Genomic DNA, 22,405 nt, shown 5'->3' on the forward strand with positions numbered 1-22,405 from the left:
ACAGACATCCACTAGAATCAGCTCATGATTCGCTGGATATTGACCGTATGAGGGTGTGGTCAGACAGCTGCGGTCAGACTCAGTGGAAAGACACAAACATTTAGTTTGAATCCCTGAATTCATGAAGATTCCCACAACATTGCTCCACATTAACGGAGCTGGTTCAAAAATATGAAATTAGCCTGAATCTGCTGCTCCGACGCAAATGTACCTTCTATCTATCTTTAATGTAACATGGCTGAAAGAGACTCTAATCGTCCCTAAGCCTCAAAGGACGAGTGGTATAGATATGTGATGGATTACTAGAGAAGAGTTTTGAACTTTGCAGTTTCCTATAAGTTTTCTTGAAAGTGTCGAGTGGTCATCAAGACTAGAAAAGCGCTACATAAATACAAAACCATTTACCATTCAGTTAGAAGAACTACTCCTTAAGGTGCAATGAACTTGTATAGTCGTCTGAATTTTTGTGACAATGAACATAATGCAAAACATCTGAAACTTGAATCAATGAAACACCTGGACACCTGTCCACTGATTCATCAGAAGCCAGGATGAGTCTGAAGGTTCAGAGCAGATGATCAAACCACACCGAAGAAATAGGAAGTGTTAGGATGTGAAGAGCTGAGAAAGAAGGGATGGAGGATGAAGAATGAAAGGGACTCCCCACTGTCTAAACCGCTCCACCAGCTGCTCCCTATATTTAACACCACTATATTTAACTCCACCTCTCTGGAGAAGATGCATTACTCCTTCACTGAAGGTGGGTGGAGTCTTCAGCTCAATGTTAATGAGCCTGAAGTTCAAACAACTGACCTGAATTTCTGATGTGTTTCTGTTTCCTTGGAGCAGCATCTAGTGGACATGTGAGGAATTACTTGTTATCGCCACTCAGCAGCATGCCGCCACCTTGTGGCTGAGGTAGGTTATGACTGTCACCCTGCTTAAGATAATGGCAGCTCCAAGAGTGAAGCCAGAGATGACATCATGTATTAATCTGGATGAGTTTGGAAATTTAGAGACAAATAAAATTATATTTAAGAGTTTCAATCTTGAACTCTTATATTTTCAGATTCATCACAAGAGTAAACATAATTTTTTATCTTAAAGATTTTGTAACAAAATTTATACTGAGGGTTTTTCTCTAATCCTACATTAAGATTAAGATGACATATATATATATATATATATATATATATATATATATATATATATATATATATATATATATATATATATATATCTTTCATTTGATCTTTTAACATATACAATTATTTATTATAATCCATATTATAATAAATAATAATATTATAATAAATCCATATATATATATCATGTATAGATGTGTGGTGAGATGCATGCATGTTTTATAGGATTAGATGTAAAATATAAGATATATAGATGTGTTTATATTATAGAATATGTTTTAGTTGGATTATAGAGTATATCATGGTTATATTATTGTTATATTATGTTATATATTGTTTGATAATGATCACATATACTATCGTTATAGTCTAGTTTACATGACTTAACTCCTCTTCTCTTCTGCCACGTTCTTGCTGGTTTCCAAAGAGAGGGCGGACACCAGGAAGTTGTTCGGGAACACGATTGGTCCAAAACTGACATAGCCCTCCTTTAGCCCCGCCCCCGTGCAGAACGTGCGACTGTGATTGGTGGAATCCAAAGTTTATCACGGTTACTATGGACTTTGGCTTCGCTGGTATCCAGGTAGCTTCGTGTTAGCTTCCTGTTAGCCTCCTGTTAGCTTCCTGTTAGCCTCCTGTTAGCTTCCTGTTAGCCTCCTGTTAGCTTCCTGTTAGCCTCCTGTTAGCTTCCTGTTAGCCTCCTGTTAGCCTCCTGTTAGCTCCCTGTTAGCCTCCTGTTAGCTCCCTGTTAGCTCCCTGTTAGCTCGTCAGTGTGTCGCTGCACCGGAGGAAGTCTCGGAGAAATGGCGCAGAGAAAGACTTCGAGAAGTCACAGCAGAAAAGGTCAGTTGCGTTGTTTTCCGGCTCTACGCGTGTTTCAGTCCGTCGGTGGACGTGTCGGTGAATCGAAAGTAGTAGTTGAGTAGTTCGGATTCCTCCTGCTTTGCTCAAGGGTCCCCCGGTGCTCAGCCCGAGGGTCCCCCGGTGCTCCGCCGGCAGCTGCGGGTCCTGCTGGGCGGCTGCTGGTTCATGGACTGGTCCTAACGGTTCCTGTGGCTCCCAGTGTTCCCAGTGTCACTGTGTTATCAGCTCATGGTCCTGCCTCAGAGGGAACTGGTTTGTACCGAGTCTGGACGTCCCGGGCTCCTCCGCTCGTTTAGCTCCAGATTAACTCGAGATGAATAAAAGGATGAAATGTAAAACCGGAGATTGTCCGTGTGAGCATCGAACCTGTGGAACCGTGGAACCGATGCTAAACTAAACCAGCTGACTCCACAGTGTAATCCTGATAAATACAGTAATAACTTGCTTCCTAAAACACATTTCACTGCCTTGTTTCACGTGATGACGTCTTTATTTGTTGCTTTTCTCTATGTTCATGTGTTCCTCTGTCTTCTTCTTCTTCTTGTTCCTCTGTGTCGTGATGCTGACTCAGCGCCTTGTAGAACCTGTGTGTGTTATTACATGAATAAAGTTATTATCATCCTCATAGATAATCATATTCTGGTCTGTGGTTCACTGGAGCCCCCCCCTCACACCTGGAGAGGCAGGTTCATGAGGAGGTGAGGGAACATGATCTCAGCTGGAACAATGGTCGCCTCCTGGTCCCATCACTGAGTCCTTGGTGATGTCATGTGAACATGAGGAGTGTTCTGTGGATCCGTCCCAGGTGATGATGTCATAAGGGCTCATGTGTCTGGAACCAGCCTCAGTGATTTGAATCTCAGTGTGTTGTGACTGCTCTGAGCTGCTCAGTGTCTTCTTATCACTGTGAATCACACTGAGGCCGATTCACTCTAACAGGCCTGGGACCTGAGACACTGTGTCCCCAGCCGGGTCTCAGAGTCTCTGGGCCTGTGTCCGTCCTCTGTCCACCCTCTGTTCAGTCACAGCACATGAGAAGAGCACACAGACAGATTTGATTTGAAGTTGGCTCTGTCTCATCCATATTCTTATTTATATTTGGTTCCATTATTAATATTTCCTGTACTGATCTAGTTATTTATTGCACAAATCAAGATTAAAAATACAAAATATAATCAACAATAAAGCTTTTGATAGATAGATAGATAGATAGATAGATTACTTTAATCATCCCGGAAGGGAAACTAAGTCGTCATAGCAGCTGGTATATTTGAATTGAATAAAATACAATACAATAGAATAAAATAAAAAATAAAAAATATTGAGGTAGGTAGAAAGAATAAAAACAGAAACACAAGATAAATAGGTAGATAAGGTGCAGTGGCAAGATGATGGTAATAGTACTGATGATATGATGGTAATGTTATTGTTAGACAGTATATAAAAATAGTACAGTATATATAGTATATAATATAACAATATATATTTATATATGATGGTAATTATACCAATATAATAGCAGTATATAGTAGTAATGGCAGCAACAGTATATATAATAATAATAATAATAAATATAGATGTTTTTATTATTGTAATGTTATTTATGTTATGATATGAGAAAAGGGACAAAGCACCACCAGCTGCTTCAATACAGTGATGAATTCCTACAATATGACAGGATCTTAAATGGGTTCTTCCGTCCTGCGGCTCCTCAGACACGCCCCCTGATGAGCAGGGAACTGACCGCTGACCAATCACAGCAGACTTCATCAGGAGGGGGGGTCCTAAAGAGACATGAGCTACAACCAAGTGTTTGAGACAGAGGCTGAAAAGAGGAGCTGCAGCGATGGACAGTCTGAGGTTTCCTGAACATTAGAGCATGAACACATTTTACAGTCTGCACATTCAAATGACAAGATGGGACCAGTAGCACCTGGACACAGGACTCTACTGGGATCTGATGGATTCATGTCACGGGGCCTTGATGTTACAATTTGAATTTAAAAGACTGAACAAAATCAACTGAAGACGTTATCATGGGCTCCCATTTTATTCTCCTTTTAAAATGTTTTCCCATCATCGTTTAATATTTTACTGATTTAATTATTCAACCATAGTGACAATGATTGTGTGTGTGCGTGTGTGTGTGTGTGTGTGTGTGTGTGTGTGTGTGTGTGTGTGTGTGTGTGAAGGTTATTTGGTGGATTCTTCTGTCCTCTCTGGCATCTGTCACACACACACACACACACACACACACACATGTCCCTGGGTTTGTCAGCTCTAATAATAGGGGGGGGATCGGGTTCTGGACGATCAGTCGACTGCAGCTCGTCACAATAACTGGAGGAGGAGGAGGAGCTCTTTCTTTCTTTCTTTCTTTCTCCTCCGTTGTTCACTCACTCTTTCGTTCGCTTCTTTTCTCTTTGACATGATCTCCTGGATCAGTAACTGCTGCTTTACTGGAACTTTTTAAACTTGTGTTTCCTCAAAGTCCTCTGTAATGTTTTAAACAGTTAAACTTTTTACTGTTATCAGATATTTGAATTAATCATCAGTAGCTGAGAGGATTTGTCTGCAGTCGCTTTGCTCGCTCCTGTTTGGGGTTCAGCTGAGACCCGAGGAGGTCCATGCAGCGTTACCGCCACTATGGCGCCTCCTACTCCTCCTCCTCTGCTCCTGTAGAGGAGGCCGAGGCCAAGGAAGACGAGGAGGAGGAGGAGGAGGAGTATGCTGAAGAGGAGGTGTGTGAGGAGGAGCAGCCGCTGTTAGAGGAGGGGGTGCAGACCGTGATCCAGGACATAGGTAGGGGAGGTGTATGAACAAGGGTTGACCTGGTTTGGCTCGGTTTGTGTTTGGTTCTTATTTGGCCTGGTTTGGATCAATTAGGAGGCGTTAATGAGGAGGAGGTCCCACAGAGGAAGGGGGAGGTGACACCTGTTGTCTCTGAGACAGGTAAGAAGGAATGATCAGCCAGGTCTGGTCTGGTTTGGCCTGGTCTGGTTTGGTCTGGTTTGGTTTGGCCTGGTCTGGTTTGATTTGGCATGGTTAGTGTCTGTGTGCTATGAGTAAAGCTCAGTGATTTGATACTGAAACCTGATGTGTTTTGGTGTGTTGTGTGTTGTCTTTGCCTGCTGTGAGTCACTTTGACCTTGTGTGCTGCATGGTGTCTGTGTAAACACTTCCTGTCCCTGGTTTTCACAATAAAAGCCTCCAGTAAAGACATTTATGTGGCTTTTATTTATTTAGATGCAGGAGAATTGAAGTAATATTGGATCCTGATTTGGCTGGATGTGGTTTTTGATGGGCCTGGATTAGGTGTTTATACGACTCGTGGTTTGTGAATCAACTGACGTGAGTCATGTACAAATAAAGACAATTAACATGTTTCATTTATTTAACAGAAACACAAGGATATTCAAAGTTAGAAGTAGTAAGTAAATGAAGAAGGGATTTCAACAGGCGTCTTTTGGGGCTTATCTTATTTTCTAAATATTTATCTGAATTATTTACAACTTAAAACCATGTGACGAGTCCTGTTGAATCACAGACTCAGCGTCTCCTAAAGGTCCAGTCTGTGGACTTTTTATTAGCTCCACTTGTACAAAATAATAATAATAATGCATCTCTATCCTCAGAGGCGAAGGTTCCACCAGTGGAGAGCAAGAATGGAAAGAAGACGGAGGGAGGGGGAGATGCAGGAGGAGGAGGAGGTCCTAAATACTCCATGTTCACCTGGTTTGTGGTCCTGGCTCTGCTCGGAGTGTGGAGCTCTGTGGCCGTGGTCTACTTCGACATCGTGGACTACGACAGTGTCATCGGTGAGTAAGGAACCGACCGTTAGAACTCATTTCTCTGTCTTCAGCATGGCCCTAATGCTCCGTCACACCTCTCTGGTTGGTTACCATCAGCTGTTCTTTATCACTGACAGAAATGTTATGACCTCAGGTGAGTGTGAAGGAACCAAACGATCCGCTAACGTCACAGTAAAGTCTGTTTATACTGATCCTTCAGAGTGAAAACCTCCTGAAGGTACCTCCGTGGAAACCTTTTCTCACAAATGCACAGATTGAGAAGATGAAGCGACTCATCGTGCAGCCGCATGTCTCCGTAGATGTTTTATATAAACCGAGGTGAACGTTCTCTCTTGTGTCTTCCTCCCTCCTGCTCCTCCTCCTCTCCGTGTGCAGCCAGGGCGAAGGACTTTCATATGAACTTTTCTCAAGTTTTACAAGGTACGCCGTCAAGATTTAAACCTGCAGTAAAAAGCTCCATCATTTAACACAGTGAATCCATCACTCATTCACAACAACAGCTCTGTTCTGAAGGGATGAGATGAGGTAGAGAGTTAAAGTAACTGAACATCTGCTTCCTCTCCATGCCCCTCTCTGCCTCAATCACAAACTACAGTCAGTGACTTTTCACTGGTTTCATGTTATCGTCTGAAGTGACTGAAGAACCAAATGTTAGCTGCGTCTGTGGTTGTGGCTTTTGTTCAAACAGGAAACAAAGCATCTCTGCATTTCACCTACTACACCTTAATGTTTTAAATGCATTAGGTCAAAACTTTATATTATTTGAGCAGAGATTCCCACCTGTTGCTAGAGGAAAGTATTTTATAGTAATATGTCTCCTGCAGATAGATATTCAATCAGTTGTAAAAATATAACTTTGCTCAGCAGAGCTCATCCCTCATCCAAGGTCCAACCATCTATTAAACTCAGTCGAGCTGCACCACACCACACAGGCTGACACATCAGTCCTCACGTCTCTGAGAAATCAAAGAAAACCTGGACAAACGTCTTCTCTCACATTTCAAATAGTTCAATCAAACAACCTTTTTTAATTGAACTAACCGAGAGCTTCAGGACAGTGGTGATTTGAACATGAAAGTAAGAGACGAGAAAGAAGCAGTTGGTTGATCACAGGCTGCAGACACCACATCCTTCCTCCTCCTGCACTGTGACCCCCTGCTGTGTTATCAATACACTGTCTGCTCTCTCCAGCTGCTTCTGTTAGAACCAAACTTCTGCTCCTGAACCTGAGGGTCATTTCCACTTTGTGTCCTTCAGACTGCATCAGCAGGATTTAAACCCACAGTCACAGAATTAAATTAAGATGTTACACTGGATCTGAAAGTTGAGATCTTATCTCAAACCTTTTTCAGAGGGTTGTGATGAAATCGCCTTGTTTCAGGCATCATTTGTTTTCTCATCTGTTCTCATACTTTTTGAAAAAGTTAAACTCAAACTCATTAAATTAAGATAATCCTCAAGATAAAAGCTTCCAGCCACTGTAGAGACACATTTGATCAGATTAAACATCTCACAGTTTCTTTGAGCTTGTTTCTATTTTAATAAAGACCAGATAGCAGGATATATAATATATAGATAATATATCTATATATTAGTGTTACTGAGTCTTCCTCCTCTTCCTCCTCAGGTAAACTCACGGCTTACGACACAGACGGAGACGGAGACTTTGACGTGGAAGATGCTAAAGTTCTGCTCGGCAAGTTCTCTTTCCTTCCTGTGTTTCTGTGGATCTCTGCAAACAGCCTGAAGCGTGTTTCACAGTCGTGTCCCAGTGTCTCAGTGTGAAACTCTAACTCTGCCTGAACGAGTCAAACCACTTGTCTCTCTCACATTTGTGTTTCACATCTTAGTTTGTCTCACAAAACTAAGAGATTAGCGTTGTTGTTCTTTTTTAGAAGATTATAATCCTAATCTCAAACCAATGTCACTTTCCTTTCACACAATCCTTTTTGTCTTTCTCTGCGTTCTCAGTTCAAATCGATCTCATGCTGGATTCACATCGAGCTTAAAAACTAGAATTTTGATTAGAAAATATCTTGTGTGCTGGAACTGTGTCGGGGGGGCCAGGCTACATCACAAGTTAAAGATGGCCGCCTCGTTCCTTGTTGTATCAGGCAGGAAGTCTGAGGTCGCCTGACGAGACTGAGACAGGAAGTAAAAGCTGATTTAATGTCCGTGGTTCTTCGACTTTAACTCACTCTCTTTCTCTTTGTCCCGTATCCTCATCCTTTATTTTTCGTTTTGGTTTTACTCCATCCCTATCATTTTGTATTCCCTCCTTCCTTCCTTCCAACCTTCCTTGATTCTTCCTTTTTCTTTCTATCCTCGTTCAACCCTCCCTCTGTTTGGGCCTCGCCCTCATTTCATCTCCACGTCCTCCCCACTCCTATGTCTATTTTTCTCCTTCCCTCCTTTTCTCTCCCTCTCTCTTTCGTCAGGCTTGACCAAAGATGGCGGTGCTAGTGCGAAGGCTGAGTCGCTTGAGGAGGTTCTTGATATTTTAGCTGAGGAGGGCTCTGATTGGATCTATGGTTTCTTCACCTTCCTCTATGACGTAGTGTCTTCACCCGTAGAGCGGGGTGAGGAAGGGAAGGAGGCGGCGACTGAGAAGCGGGAGGAGGGCGGGACCAGCTCCTCTGATGATGAGGAGGTCAAAGAGGTCAAACTGGACCTCCAGAACCAATAGAAGGACACATGTCAGAGCCACAGCCAATAACAAGGCTCCTTGTCCCAATACCGACCAATGAGGACGAGGCTTGGACCAATGAGGCGCAGTGTGTTAAGGACGACGTGTTGTGGTGCAGGCGACCTGAAGTTTCTTCTGGAGGAACAAACCGGGTCTGGACCTGTTCAGTCCTTTAAGGAATGAGAGGAATTTTAATCAAACTATTGATTAGCACTTTATTGATTGATTAGCTCAGTGATATCGTTTTGGCTTGTGTCGGTTTATCGTGTTCAGTAACTGACGTCCATGTGTGCGCTGGCCAGTCGGACCAGAATTCAATCGTTTGTTCGAATCACATTTTTGTTTCTGAAATTCATGAACCAAAAACGTGATTTCACATATTTGAGTTAAAAGCTGTGATAACGTTTTTATATGACTCGATATCGATAATCATCCCAATAAATGTAAAGTATTAAAGGCGGACCTTTGAAACCTGACCTGTGGGTTCTTGAAGTTTAAAAATCGAACGTACAATTTACTGCTTTTATCCAAAGTGACTGAACTCGCTCAGCTCATCTGTTTCAGATTCATTTCTGTTCACTACACATAAAGTAAAACTCATGGATCAGTTATTGACCTTTGACAGAATGTGGACCGAGGGGAACGTATCCGAGGTCTGAACAAGCTTCACGTTGGTTCTGTGTTTCATCTGATCGGTTAGTTTTGGTTTCATATTGTAATTTAGGGCCTAAAGAACTTGTCCTGTTGTTCGGTAACTTCTTTGATTAAAGTGGATCCGTCTCGTTGCTGGTGGATTCTCCGTAACTGAACTTCCTTTATATCACATCAGTAATTTGCTTAAACCCATAAACGTAAGATTTTTGTGTGAGATGATGTCATCTGTTGTTGTGTTATTTGAATGTTTCAGCTTTTTAAATAAGGTCAATGTTATAACTGGATACCACTCAGTATCTGTACATAATATCATGATATTTAAGGATTCTGTATTAAATCATACATTTACTTATAATCTAATAATATAATGAACACTGTATCAAATGTGCAACATTAAATTAAAAAGGACGAAGCTTCAGTTTGATGAGAATCTTAAACAAGTGACTGGAAGATGATGGTGTCTACTACTGGTTTTGTGAAGTTCACACGTCGACTAACGGATCAGAACACGAGCTCGTCTCCTGTCGTCACTGCCTGTTGCTCTCAGCATGTTTTTATGACACATAACTTATCCACGCTGCTCTGGTTCTTGGAGACTAATCAGGATAATTAAAGATGGAAGCTCATCTTTAGGAATGTTACCGTTTCACTCTGCCTGGTTTTCATCAGCTGTTTGTTTCTGTTGGTTCAGATGAGAGGAAAGTGAAAGTTCCAGTTCTCAGGAGAGACGGACTGAGAAAAGGTATCGTACACTGAGCGTGGGTTTGTAGTGACTTCTGATTGGTCAGCTGACACGTGTGTTTGTAGTGACTTCTGATTGGTCAGCTGACACGTGTGTTTCTGTAAAACCTGCAGAGGACAAGAAAGAGGTGAAGAAGAAGAAAGGTAAAAGTCTTTCTCCTGCATGACTGTTTGATGCTGAGTGACTAGAGGGAGATTCTAATCTCAGGTGTGAGCTAGTGAAGCTGAGTGATCCAGCTCCAGACACACACGTTGACCTCTGACCCCTCTGACGTGAAAATAAAGAAACGCTCTCTCACATTTTTTTTACGTTGTGATACAGTCTCAAAGATCATGTTGGATCAAAGACTGTAGGTAAAGATGGACGACATGCTCGTCCCCTGGTGGCTGGCTGAGGCACAGGCCTCCTCCATGTTAACAGATGGGACATGGACCACATTTAAAGATCTCTTGAGATCATACTGAGACGTAATAACTACATTTGGGACTGGCAGGAGGAGGGAGAGGCGTGACGTCCATCTTTACTTGGTCTTGTTGTACAATGTTTTCCTGACTGGTGGTTTGTCTGGTGTGATGCGTTGATCTTTGTCGTAAGTGTGTTGTTCCCACCCGGTACCAAACTGTGTGTGTGTTGTCCTAGAAGAAAAGAAGTTGGACGCTGCCACTCAAAAGATCAAACTCTCAAAAGGTAGAGTTGTGATGCTGTTGTGTGTGAGTTAGTTTGAACATGAATCCTTTGTTATCCGTTGTCATATGTTACTATTGATATCAGCAGATTGTTAGAAGCTTATTTGATATTTATTACTTAATATGAAGCTGGGCCTCTGGTTTGTGGAGATGAATCTGTTTGTGCCTCTTGTGTTAAAACAGAAGATGTGACGACTGATGGAAAGAACAGCACGCGAGGTACTGAAGAGTCAAATCTGACCTGTGACCTTTTGTGGACAACCACAAGATGGTTCTAAAACTTTGAATGAATTAACAATAACAAAGGGATTCATCACTTTTTGTTGTTTAATTAATTTATAAATAGATTAACTTACAAAGTAACTGATTAGACATTTGAATGGGTTTAACCTGTCTCTTACTATATTAGTGTGAAATGGTTGTTGCTGCCTTGCTGAGCCACTTATCATTAATATCACTAAACATTTAAACTAGAGGAACAGGAAAAAATGAAAATATGTATCGTAAACCATTCTGCGGTGTGAAAATTCTCTAAAACCAGTCAAACCATAACTCCAGGTGGGAGCACTGGATCGTGTTTGGGCCAAATTAGTCATGTGACACATTCAGTTTGGAAACAGTAAGGTGCAGTGTGAAACACTTTCCAACATGGACGGACGCTCGGCCTCTCACTGGGAATCTGTTCATCCTGCTAACACAGGAAGTGATGCAGCTGAACCGTGACCTCTTTGACCTCTAACTATTAACCTCCTGATCTCTGCTGAACCGACGAATCTGCATTCCAGTATTTCCAGTGTCGTGATTGGCTGCATCTTTAACACTTGCTCTTTTGGTGTGCGTCAGCTGCAGCAAATGTCTGCACTTAAAATCTGACCTTTAACCTCAAACCTCAGACCCTCTTGTCCGAGGGCACATGCTGCGCTCGGCTCTGAAGGATGAGCTGAGGATGATCCACGAGAAGATGGAGGTCAAGAGAATCGCTCGCATCGCTCTCGCTGAGATCAGGGCGCTCCTCGCCAAAGAGGAGGAGGAGAAGGAGGCGAGCTGGACGCTGAAGATGAAGACTCTGGAAGCTGCTCAGGAACAACTGAGAGAGGAGAGGAGGAGAGAGGCAGAGAGAGTAGAGAAAGAGGAAAAGGAGAGGATAGAGAAGGCAGAGAAGGAAAGGATGGAAAAGGAGAAGGTGGAGAAGGAAAGGATAGAAAAGGAGAAGGCAGAGAAGGAAAGGATGGAAAAGGAGAAGGTGGAGAAGGAAAGGATAGAAAATGAGAAGGCAGAGAAGGAAAGGATGGAAAAGGAGAAGGTGGAGAAGGAAAAGATGGAAAGGGAGAAGGAAAGGATGGAAAAGGAGAAGGTGGAGAAGGAAAAGATGGAAAGGGAGAAGGAAAGGATGGAAAAGGAGAAGGTGGAGAAGGAAAGGATTGAAAAGGAGAAGGCAGAGAAGGAAAGGATAGAAAAGGAGAAGGAAAGGATAAGAAAGGAGAAGGAAAGGATGGAAAAGGAGAAGTTGGAGAAGGAAAGGATGGAAAAGGAGAAGGTGGAGAAGGAAAGGATGGAAAAGGAGAAGGCGGAGAAGGAAAGGATGGAAAAGGAGAAGGCAGAGAAGGAAAGGATAGAAAAGGAGAAGATGGAGAAGGTTGAGAAGGAAAGGATGGAAAAGGAGAAGGAAAGGATGGAGAAGGAGAAGGTGGAGAAGGAAAGGATGGAAAAGGAGAAGGCAGAGAAGGAAAGGATGGAAAAGGAGAAGGCAGAGAAGGAAAGGATAGGAAAGGAAAAGGAAAAGATGGAGAAAGTGAAAGCAGAGAAGGAAAGGATAGAAAAGGAGAAGGTTGAGAAGGAAAGGATGGAAAAGGAGAAGGCAGAGAAGGAAAGGATGGAAAAGGAGAAGGCAGAGAAGGAAAGGATAGGAAAGGAAAAGGAAAAGATGGAGAGAGTGAAAGCAGAGAAGCAGAGGATGGAAAGAGAAGCAAAAGAAAGGGCTGAAAGGGAGAGGCTGGCACATGAAAGGGCAGAAAAAGAGAGACAAGAGATGGAGAAAAGAGAAAAGGCAGCTAGAGAAGAGAAAGAACGACTGGAGCGACAGAAGATTGAGAGGGAAAGGATTGAGAGAGAGCGACTGGTCAGGGAACGAGAGAGGGAAGCCAAGGAGAGGGAACGACTGGAAAGAGAGAGATTGGTAAGGGAGAGGATGGAGAGAGAGAAGGCAGATAAGGAGAGGCTGGAGAAAGAACAAATTGCTAAAGAGAAAATGGAAAAAGAGAGACTGGAACGAGAACGCATCGCTAAGGAAAGAGAGAGAATCGCCAAGGAGCGAGAGAGGGCAGAAAAGGAAAGACTAGCCAGAGAGAAGGAAAAGATGGTGAGAGCGGCGAGAGAGAAGGAAGAGAGGGAACAGATGGAGGGAGAGCGCATTGCCAGGGAAAGAGCAAGAGTCGCTCAGGAGAAGGAGAGATCAGAGAGAGAAAGATTAGAGAAGGTAAGAGCGCAGAAAGAGAGAGCAGCTGAAGAAGAGAGGGAGAGAGCGGAGAAAGAGCGACTGGAGAAGGAAAGGATCGAACGAGAAAGACAAAAGAAGGAAAGACTGGAGAAAGAGAAGTCTGCGAGGGAACAGGTGGAGCGACAGAAGGCTGAAAAGGAGAGAGTGGTTCGAGAGAAGGAACTGATGGAGAGGCAGAAGCTCTCCAGAGAACGAGCTGTGCGGGAGAAGATGGAGGTGGAGAAGGTGAACAAGGCCAACGGGAGGAACACTTCACCTCCCAGAGCTCCTCCAGCCGAGGAGAAACCAGCGCTCCGCCTGGAGGAGAAGATGGAGGTGGAGAAGGTGAACAAGGCCAACGGGAGGAACACTTCACCTCCCAGAGCTCCTCCAGCCGAGGAGAAACCAGCGCTCCGCCCGGAGGAGAAGATGGAGGTGGAGAAGGTGAACAAGGCCAACGGGAGGAAACCGAACACTTCACCTCCCAGAGCTCCTCCAGCCGAGGAGAAACCAGCGCTCCGCCCGGAGGAGAAGACGAGCAGGAGGGGGAAGTGAAGGCCTGTGATTGGCTGGAGGCTGCGTCACAGTGAAAGCTATTAATAGTTATTTATTTCTAATTAAAAAGGATTTTTAAAGTCGTTAACTGTTTTGTTTATTCTCTATTTTACGTTAGTGTTGCCAGTGTCACTGCTGGGAGTGGTTAATCTGAAATGCGCTTTAGCTCCTCCCATCTGTGAGGTCACAGCTACCAACTCATCGTGACTGAAGTGAGGTTTAAACCCCCGGAGAGTTTCCACCTGTTGTTACTCAACGAGTGTAACACAACACAGTAACATCTGCACAACACAGTAACATGTACACTACACTGTAACATGCGCACAACACTGGAACATGTACACAACACTGTAACATGCGCACAACACCATAACATGTACATAACACTGTAACATGTACACTACACTGTAACATGTGCACAACACCATAACATGTACACAACACACACCGACGAGACACAACACCATAACATGTACACAACACCGTAACATGTACACTACACTGTAACATGCGCACAACACCATAACATGTACATAACACTGGAACATGTACACAGCATGGAATCCATTTAAACGTCTCTTAAATACACAGAGAATCAGTGAGAACCTCTCCCCCCCCCCCCCCCCCCCTCTCTGTTCAGGCCTCTCTCTCTCTCTTTCCTCCTCTGTTCACTCTGACTCTCAGGACTCTGGACTTCTTCTCTCCTGACCTCCTCACAGCCGGTGTTTCCCTCCTGCTGGGTTTGAGGATGTGAATGAAAGTTTCATACTGAGTCACTGTTACATGTTCTTCTGTTTTCACGTCTTTTTGGTTCTTTAGAACAAAACAATCACACAAACTACGACTGTGTCCGTTTCACTTCGATAAAGGAAATCGATAATAGCTCAAAGAAACAAAGCTGAGGTCCACTCAAACTTCAGGTGGGAGCTCCCTGAAGGTTCGGTCACAGTCAGTCCTCTCAGTCTGCACTGAACCGGCTGTGAAAACAAATGAGAAGAGTTTTACACAGGTTAGGGATGATGAGGAAGAGGATCATGATGAGGAACAGGATCATGATGAGGAAGAGGATCATGATGAGGAAGAGGAGGCGAGCACTGTGTTTCATTTTGTCTGATTTTTGCTTTTGAACTTTTAAAACACTGAACAGGACTGAAAGAGGCAGAACAAACTAGTGTGGGAGGAGATTCACCAGAGGAGAAAACAGGTGAGGAAACACACACACACACACACACACACACACACACACACATACAAACACACCCCACCTGACCTCTGCTGAACACAGCACTGATCCTGGATCAGACGAGATGACAAACTCCTGATTCACTTTCAGAGGAGCATGTCTGAGTCCATGTGAGAAGAGGAACTGAATCCTTCACACTGAACCTGTCACTTCACGTTGTTATAATGAAGACACGTGTTCTAGAGTCTGACCTGAAGAAGATCTGCTGCTGCTTCACTTGAGAAACACGAAAGGAAGAGAATGTCCAGACAATGATTTACACGGTTCATGACTGAAGTCTCCAATAGTTTAATTCATTTGTTGAGTCCCTCGTCTTCATGTGAACTCAGAGAAGTCCACATCATGAACAGTGGAACGAAGGTGAACTCTGTTTTCTTCTGCAGCAGCTCACAGTGATTCTCACAACACTCCAGCTCGTGCTCTAACGTCTCTGTGACGTGTGGATGGTGTCATGACGTTCAGAAGATTCTCTCAACAACATGTTGTATTTCTTCTTCCTCAAACATTCAAGTTTTAAAACCTGAAGACGTCAGCGAACCAGAGGCTCCAGAGCTGCAGAGGGAGGAGCCACCTGTACCCTCCACGCCTCCAGAGGCTCCATCAGGTGGGTTTGCTTCCTGGTCACCTGAGGCTCGTCTGACAAATCATGATCCAACCTGAGTGACAGCAGAAAGTCAACACACACAAGAGTTCACACAAACATTACCTGAGGCTGTTAATGAGTCCTCGTCCATGTCCATGTCCTAACACTGTGTCTCGTCTCTGTCCACCAGTCTCTGGCTCTCAGGACGTGGAGTCTGAAATCCAAGGTTGGTGCTGCCCCCTGCTGCTGCACGAGCTCACTGCGCTGTTTGTTCTATATGTTGTGGAGCTGCTGCTTGTTCAATATGCTCCTCAATGTATATCTGTATATATATGTAAACATATCTGTAGTGACTGTATTAGATCACCACTGTGTGTCTGTGTCTCCAGCTGCTGTCCCTCTTCCTCCTCTGGTGGAAGACGACTTCGTTCCAGGTCACTTTTACTTTTCTTTACTTTTTTATTGATGATAATGTTGAAAATATGATTTAAACACTGAAACTTTACGGAACTAAAAGATACTTTAAACTTCAGAAAGATTATCTAGTCCTTGTTCTGTAATCGTTTCAAATTTCCTCTTTCTATTGTTTATCTTTTTGTGCTTGAATAGAAAAACATTTTATTTTATTCCGCCTCATTTAAATCCCAGCATCATTGTCACACTGTAGTGTTGTGTGTCCTCCGGTCCTAACACAATCTCTGTCCCCTGCAGACGATCCTGGAGACAGCACACGTCCTCACGGTCAGTCCATCTGAAACCTGCTCCACAGCTTCTCACTGCTCATGTTTCACACTCGTTTCCTCCTGCCGCTCGCTGACGTTTCTCTTGTTTCAGAGGAGGACGTCATGGCCATCGACAGCACAGGAGGTGAGTCGTCTGATATGAATCAGGTTCATGTCTCAGCAGCAGATGAGACTGTGAGGGAGATTTACTGTGAAGAAAATCCCCTTGATGGTGTTTTTGCTGCAGTTTTGCTGGAGGAGACGCTGCCTGAGGACAGTTTGGGTGAGTCCCACAACCAATCACAGAAAGTCCAGAAGGACGACCGGCTCCACAAACATCAGTGTGATAAGAATAAGCTACAACACAGAATCCATCTGGAACTTCTACTGAGATCCTTTAGCTTGGTCCAGGTCCCATCTGCTAACACGGAGGAAACTTTAACCTTGATGTTTACTTTCTGTTTGTTCTGCAGTGAAGTCCGGACAACATGTGACCAGCTCCAGATTCTCACAGGAAGCAGGTGCGCTCTCTTTTCTCTGGATGTAGAGTCGCTGCATGTTTTCATCCTGATATGAAAGAATTTATCAGAAGCTTCAGGAGCGTTTTCTAAACAGAGGGAAGGGAAGTAAACGACGAGGAGACGTTCGTGACCTGGAAGTTCTCTGACTTTGTTCTGGAAAGTTCTGGAAAAGTCTCTGAACTCAAAAAGTTCATTGAAATATGGAAACGTTTTGTGTTGCTCTGTCAGAACCGACAGAAGCAGAGAAACATTCTGAGGAACGAGCGGAACCAGAACCTGAGAGAGAGAAGCTCAAAGAGACGGAGAACCTCCCAGAGGCTGAGGGTGAACACACACACACACACACACACACACACACACACACACACACACTCCCTCCGTGTCCTCTAACCAGACTTTCTTTTCACACAAAAATAGTTGAGATAGACATGTGATATTTGATCGTTGAGTTTGACGGTGAAAAACTGAAACAACAGATCAAATCTCCTTGAAATGTGAAACTCTGTTTTTACATCTGAGACAGAAACATCCGAGAATCAGACTCAGGACAAGAGCAGAGAAAAAGGTAAAGATTTAACAAACAGATGAAGACGACAGAACGTCCGGGGTTTGATTCCCCATTTTCAACTTCTCTCTCTCTCTCTCTCTCTCTCTCTGTCTCTCTCTCCCTCCCCCCTCTCTCTCCCCCTCTCTCTGTCTCTCTCTCTCCCCCCTCTCTCTCTCCCTCCCCCCCCCTCTCTCTCTCTCTCTCTCTCTCTCCCCCCCTCTCTCTCCTCCAGTGAAGAAGAAGAAACCCAAACTGTTGAACAAGTTTGATAAAACGATCAAAGCCGAGATCGATGCAGCAGATAAACTTCTGAAGAAGGTAGAGACGTGATGATGGAGAGAAGATATAAAACATGAAAACACATCTCTGTATCCCTGTAACGTGTGTGTGTGTGTGTCTGTGTGTGTGTGTGTGCGTGTGTGTGTGTGTGTCTGCCAGGGGAAGGTGGAGGAGGCGTTACGAGCCTTTGAGGCCCTGGTGCAGCAGTATCCACAGAGTCCCCGCGCTCTCTATGGAAAAGCTCAGGTGCTGCTCAGAACATCTGCTCCACACGGTGCCACTGCACCTGACCCCCACCTGACCCCCACCTGACCCCCACCTGACCCCCACCTGACCCCCACCTGACCCCCTGACCTCACTGATGTTGACTTGCAGGCGGAGGACGAGGTGGCGGAGAAGCTGCGCAGTAACGACATGCTGCTGAGAGCCGTCAACAGCTACAGGGAGGCCGCCGAGCTCCCCGACGCGACCCCTGACCTCCTGAGGGCGGCGCTGAAGAGACGAGCCGAGAGGCAGCAGTTCCTGGGTAACAGCTCTGACCCTGAAACAAGGTCACATGGTTCCACAGACCTGAAGACAGGGACTACGATCTGTGTCTCACTGGTATTTGATATATGAAGCTCTCTGGTGTGCTCATGTGGATCAGGTTCTGCTCCTTGTCTCCGTCAGGACGGATGCGAGGGTCTCTGGCGACTCTGGACAAGTTGGTTCAGATCTTTCCAGAAGACGTCGGCCTGAAGAACGACCTGGGCGTGGCCCACCTGCTGCTAGGAGACAACAAGGGAGCCAAGAAGGTGTACGAGGAGGTGTGTGTGTGTGTGTGTGTGTGTGTGTGTGTGTGTGTGTGTGTGTGTGTGTGTGTGTGTGTGTGTGTGTGTGTGTGTGTGTGTGTGTGTGTGTGTGTGTGTGTGTGTGTGTGTGTGTGTGTGTGTGTGTCCGATACATCGAACTCACACTTTGTCTGATTGTTTTCACTGATTGGCTGTCGGCCCTCTGTGTCCCGCCCCCACAGGTCCTGGAGGCGGCCCCCGGAAACGGCTTCGCTAAAGTTCACTACGGCTTCATCCTGAAGTCTGAGAACAAGATCGCAGAGAGTATACCATACCTGAAGGTACACACACACACAGACACACACACAGACACGCAACACACCCCTTATGAACTCCTGTCCCCTGGGCTCTTCTCTGCAGGAGGGACTGGAGTCGGGGGAGCCGGGGACGGACGACGGGCGGTTCTACTTCCACCTGGGAGACGCTCTGCAGAGAGTCGGAGACGACAGCGTCAGTAACCTCGTCCATAACTTTACAAACATCTTTTCACTCTGAGCTTTCTGCAGCTGGAACACACTCGATCGACCACAGGGGGGGGCCAGAGTGTGGGGACAAGGTCATTGACTGTGTCTCGTGTCTTCAGGCGTATCACTGGTACGAGCTGGGACATAAACGAGGACACTTTGCTTCGGTGTGGCAGAGGTCTCTGTACAATGTGAAGGGACTGAAGGCTCAGCCCTGGTGGACGCCAAAAGAGACCGGATACACCGATCTGGTCAAGGTGTGTGTCTGTGTGTCTGTGTGTCTGTGTCTGTGTGCGATGCAGAGTCTTTGTTAATTGGAGCTAGTTGAATGTGTGTGACTGCAGACGCTGGAGAGGAACTGGAGGACGATCAGGGACGAGGCTCTGGCTGTGATGGATCAGAAAACAGGACTGTTCGTCCCCGAGGAGGAAAACCTGCGAGAGAAAGGAGAGTGGGGCCAGTACACACTGTGGCAACAAGGTACACACACACACACACACACACACACACAGTCTGTGATACACAAATGTCCGTTAAAGCTGATTCTGATTGTGACTGCGTTCAGGGAGGAAAGATGGAAATTCATGTCAGGGCGTCCAGAAGACCTGCTCACTGCTGGAGAGATACACTGAAGCTACAGGCTGCAAGAGAGGACAGGTACACACACACACACACACACACACACACTGTCTGAAAGCAGCTTTAAATACACAAAACAAACAGAAACACATCAGCTGCAGGAGAAGATCCACAGACACTGACTCAGACATTTGTTGACAGGTCTGAAAACAGCTCTGATAAATCTGAGGTTTGCATTTGAATCCACACTGAGAGAAAAACCTTCTGCAGAATTATGACTTTTCCAAATCTCAGAGAGGTTTGATCTTCATGTTGAGAGCAACTCGTCCTTTGGTTAAAACTCTGCATCCAAGAGCTTTTACCCTGTGAACCTCAACAGTGTGTGTGTGTGTCTGTGTGTGTGTGTGTGTGTGTGTGTCTGTGTGTGTTCAGATTAAGTTCTCTGTGATGCAGCCAGGAACTCACGTGTGGCCTCACACTGGTCCCACTAACTGCAGACTGAGGATGCACCTCGGCCTCGTCGTCCCCAAACAGGGCTGCAGGATCCGCTGCACCAACCAGACCAGGTGCTGCTCTTCACCTCCACCTTCCTCTTCTCCTCCACCTTCCTCTTCTCCTCCACCTTCATCCTGCTCTTCTCCTCCACCTTCCTCTTCTCCTCCACCTTCATCCTCCTCTTCTCCTCCACCTTCATCCTCCTCTTCTCCTCCACCTTCATCCTGCTCTTCAGCTCCACCTTCCTCTTCTCCTCCACCTTCATCCTCCAATTCACCTCCACCTTCCTCTTCTCCTCCACCTTCATCCTGCTCTTCACCTCCACCTTCCTCTTCTCCTCCACCTTCACTCTCTTCATCTCCTCCACACTGTCAGTTGGTAATAATAGCTTATAGGATTCTAATAACCTGGTTGGTCTGTAGATGTGATGATAAATAAAACTCAATGTTTCCTCCTCCTCTTCCTCCTCCTCTTTCTCCTCCTAATTCTCCTCCTCTTTCTCCTCCTAATTCTCCTCCTCTTTCTCCTCTTCCTCCTCCTCTTCCTCCTCTTCCTCCTCCTCCTCTTCCTCCTCTTCCTCCTCTTCCTCCTCCTCTTCCTCCTCTTCCTCTTCACTGTGCATCACAGGGAGTGGCAGGAGGGGAAGGTCCTGATCTTCGACGACTCCTTCGAGCACGAGGTCTGGCAGGACGCCGTGAGTCACCGGCTCATCTTCATCGTGGACGTCTGGCACCCGGAGCTGACGCAGCACCAGCGCCAGACTCTGAGTCCGATTTAGGAGCCGGAGGCGGCGTGGGGGAGGAGCCGGAGGCGGCGTGGGGGAGGAGCCGACCCGGTGCCGAGGCTCCGTTAAACACGGGAGTCTGGAGGAGGCGGCCGACGGACTGACGGGACTCAGTGTTTTACTTTGTTTGTGGATAAACTACTAAAAGTGCAGCAGACGAAGAACTGAAGGATGGAAAATAAAAATCCAAATGTTTCTGGGAAATACTACTGACTTGACAACATGTCACCAAAACCCCGGTGACCAGCGGCAGGACGTGGAACCAGGTCCACGGTCCCACCAGGAGACGGGTTTCTAACCCTGGACACGTTTCGTTCGGTTGTGTCACTTTAAATTGTTTGAATTTTTCCCAAAGGTACAAAAGTTCCTGAGTTTCAAACCAGATCTCTGGGGTCACAGGTCAAGTTTAGTCTTCTGATTATGTGCTAAGAAAAAAGACACTAAAATCTCTTCATTACATTAATAAGCTCATAAACATTTAATAACGATGCTGATCTGTGAAATGTCACGTGCTCATGAACGAAGAGAGACGTGTTGGTTTTAGCTCGCCCACTGTGCAGCTTCCTGTTTCCACAGTTACAAGGAAACATGAGATTCTATAAAGGAAGATTTATATTTATATAAAAAATAAAAAACCACCCAAACAACACGTGTGTGTTTCTTGTCATCTCGGATCCAGACGCCCGATGTTTGATCAGACGTAGAAACATCAGCAGGAGACAACTGGAGGAACGATTGACTTCAGATGTAGAGTCACAGAAAAACTGAGTGAAGAAGAAAGGTCGGCAGTTCGATCCCAGTCTTCCCCATCTGCATGCCGTAGTGCCCTCGGGCAAAACACTGAACTGCCCTCTTAGAACAGAAAGCTAGTAGATGCTCTGGATGAGTGTGTGTGGATGGGTGAATGGATCCAGACTTCCTAACAGTTCCTGAGCTCTGATCAACTCCAAGCAGAAGAATCTGTCACATCAACAAAGACAAACCAGTTTTCTAATGATCACGAGAGGAAACCAGCGGAGCCTCAACCCGACTGGAACCCGAACCCAAGCTGAGCCGAGGCTTGGTCTGAGCAGGTTGATCCTGAGACCCTCCCAGTTTCCACTCTCCAGTTTAAACCAGGTCTAATCTCAACTCTCAGACTAATCACACGTTTTAAGATTCTGTGAACAAACACCTGATCATTTCTGAAAGTTTTTAATCTAAGAACCTCGTCCAGTTTCTGTAGAGAAGGTTCAGTTTAACCGTCTGAACTAAGAAGTTCACATTCCATTCTGCAGGAGACGGATAGAAACGACCTCGGACTCGTCATTTATGCTATTAATAAGTGAGGTGTGTTTTCAGTTCTCATTTCAGAGTTCATCTCGTCTTTTAATCTCCTTCTCCAGACCGAAGAACAAACGAGCAGCAGTTGAACCTGGGAGGTCGGGTTCCAGCAGCGAGTGAGGATCCTCACAGGGTCGTTCAGGAGCTGCTCTGGAGCTTTCACTTCGGGTCATGATCTTCATCCTCTGAAACGTTTCTAGTGAAAAACTACTCGTCTTCTTTTCTGCCTCTGAATTCTTCACCTAACAAACAGAACCTTCAGAGAACAGACTCTGACCGTAGAGAAGCAGATTTCTAGTTGATTTTCAACAGTGGAGCTTTTTATCAAATCTGATTTATTCCAAAATAAATTCCCTGCAGATAAACACAACACGACCAGGTTGGTGTAAATGTTTAATTCTATACATTCATTGAA

At 45.2% G+C, this 22,405-nt stretch overlaps 1 protein-coding gene across 11 annotated transcripts; it reads left to right on the plus strand.

The window, feature by feature from the left end:
- Positions 1-103: 103 nt before the first annotated feature.
- Positions 104-21,314, plus strand: LOC133932466 (aspartyl/asparaginyl beta-hydroxylase-like). 11 transcript variants are annotated; one of them, XM_062379168.1, is made up of 26 exons: positions 4,435-4,811; positions 4,896-4,961; positions 5,645-5,827; positions 6,197-6,241; positions 7,449-7,517; positions 14,768-14,824; positions 15,375-15,467; positions 15,637-15,672; positions 15,836-15,880; positions 16,158-16,187; positions 16,281-16,313; positions 16,416-16,451; positions 16,642-16,689; positions 16,918-17,013; positions 17,213-17,254; positions 17,469-17,554; positions 17,675-17,761; positions 17,891-18,041; positions 18,185-18,321; positions 18,528-18,626; positions 18,706-18,795; positions 18,929-19,066; positions 19,154-19,289; positions 19,375-19,466; positions 19,821-19,954; positions 20,511-21,314. In XM_062379168.1, the coding sequence occupies exons 1-26, from the start codon at positions 4,637-4,639 to the stop codon at positions 20,659-20,661; spliced, it is 2,355 nt and encodes a 784-aa protein (XP_062235152.1). In that variant the 5' UTR covers positions 4,435-4,636; the 3' UTR covers positions 20,662-21,314. The 11 variants fall into 11 exon arrangements, with proteins under 11 accessions (XP_062235151.1, XP_062235150.1, XP_062235143.1 ...); XM_062379169.1 differs by lacking the exon at positions 6,197-6,241; XM_062379167.1 differs by lacking the exons at positions 4,435-4,811; positions 4,896-4,961; positions 14,768-14,824; ... (18 more) ...; positions 19,821-19,954; positions 20,511-21,314 and adding exons at positions 104-760; positions 850-918; positions 1,573-1,988; ... (3 more) ...; positions 10,773-10,808; positions 11,483-13,704.
- The last annotated feature ends 1,091 nt before the right edge of the window (positions 21,315-22,405 follow it).

Source organism: Platichthys flesus, chromosome 21 (assembly GCF_949316205.1).
Source record: "Platichthys flesus chromosome 21, fPlaFle2.1, whole genome shotgun sequence".
NCBI classification, from domain to species: domain Eukaryota; kingdom Metazoa; phylum Chordata; class Actinopteri; order Pleuronectiformes; family Pleuronectidae; genus Platichthys; species Platichthys flesus.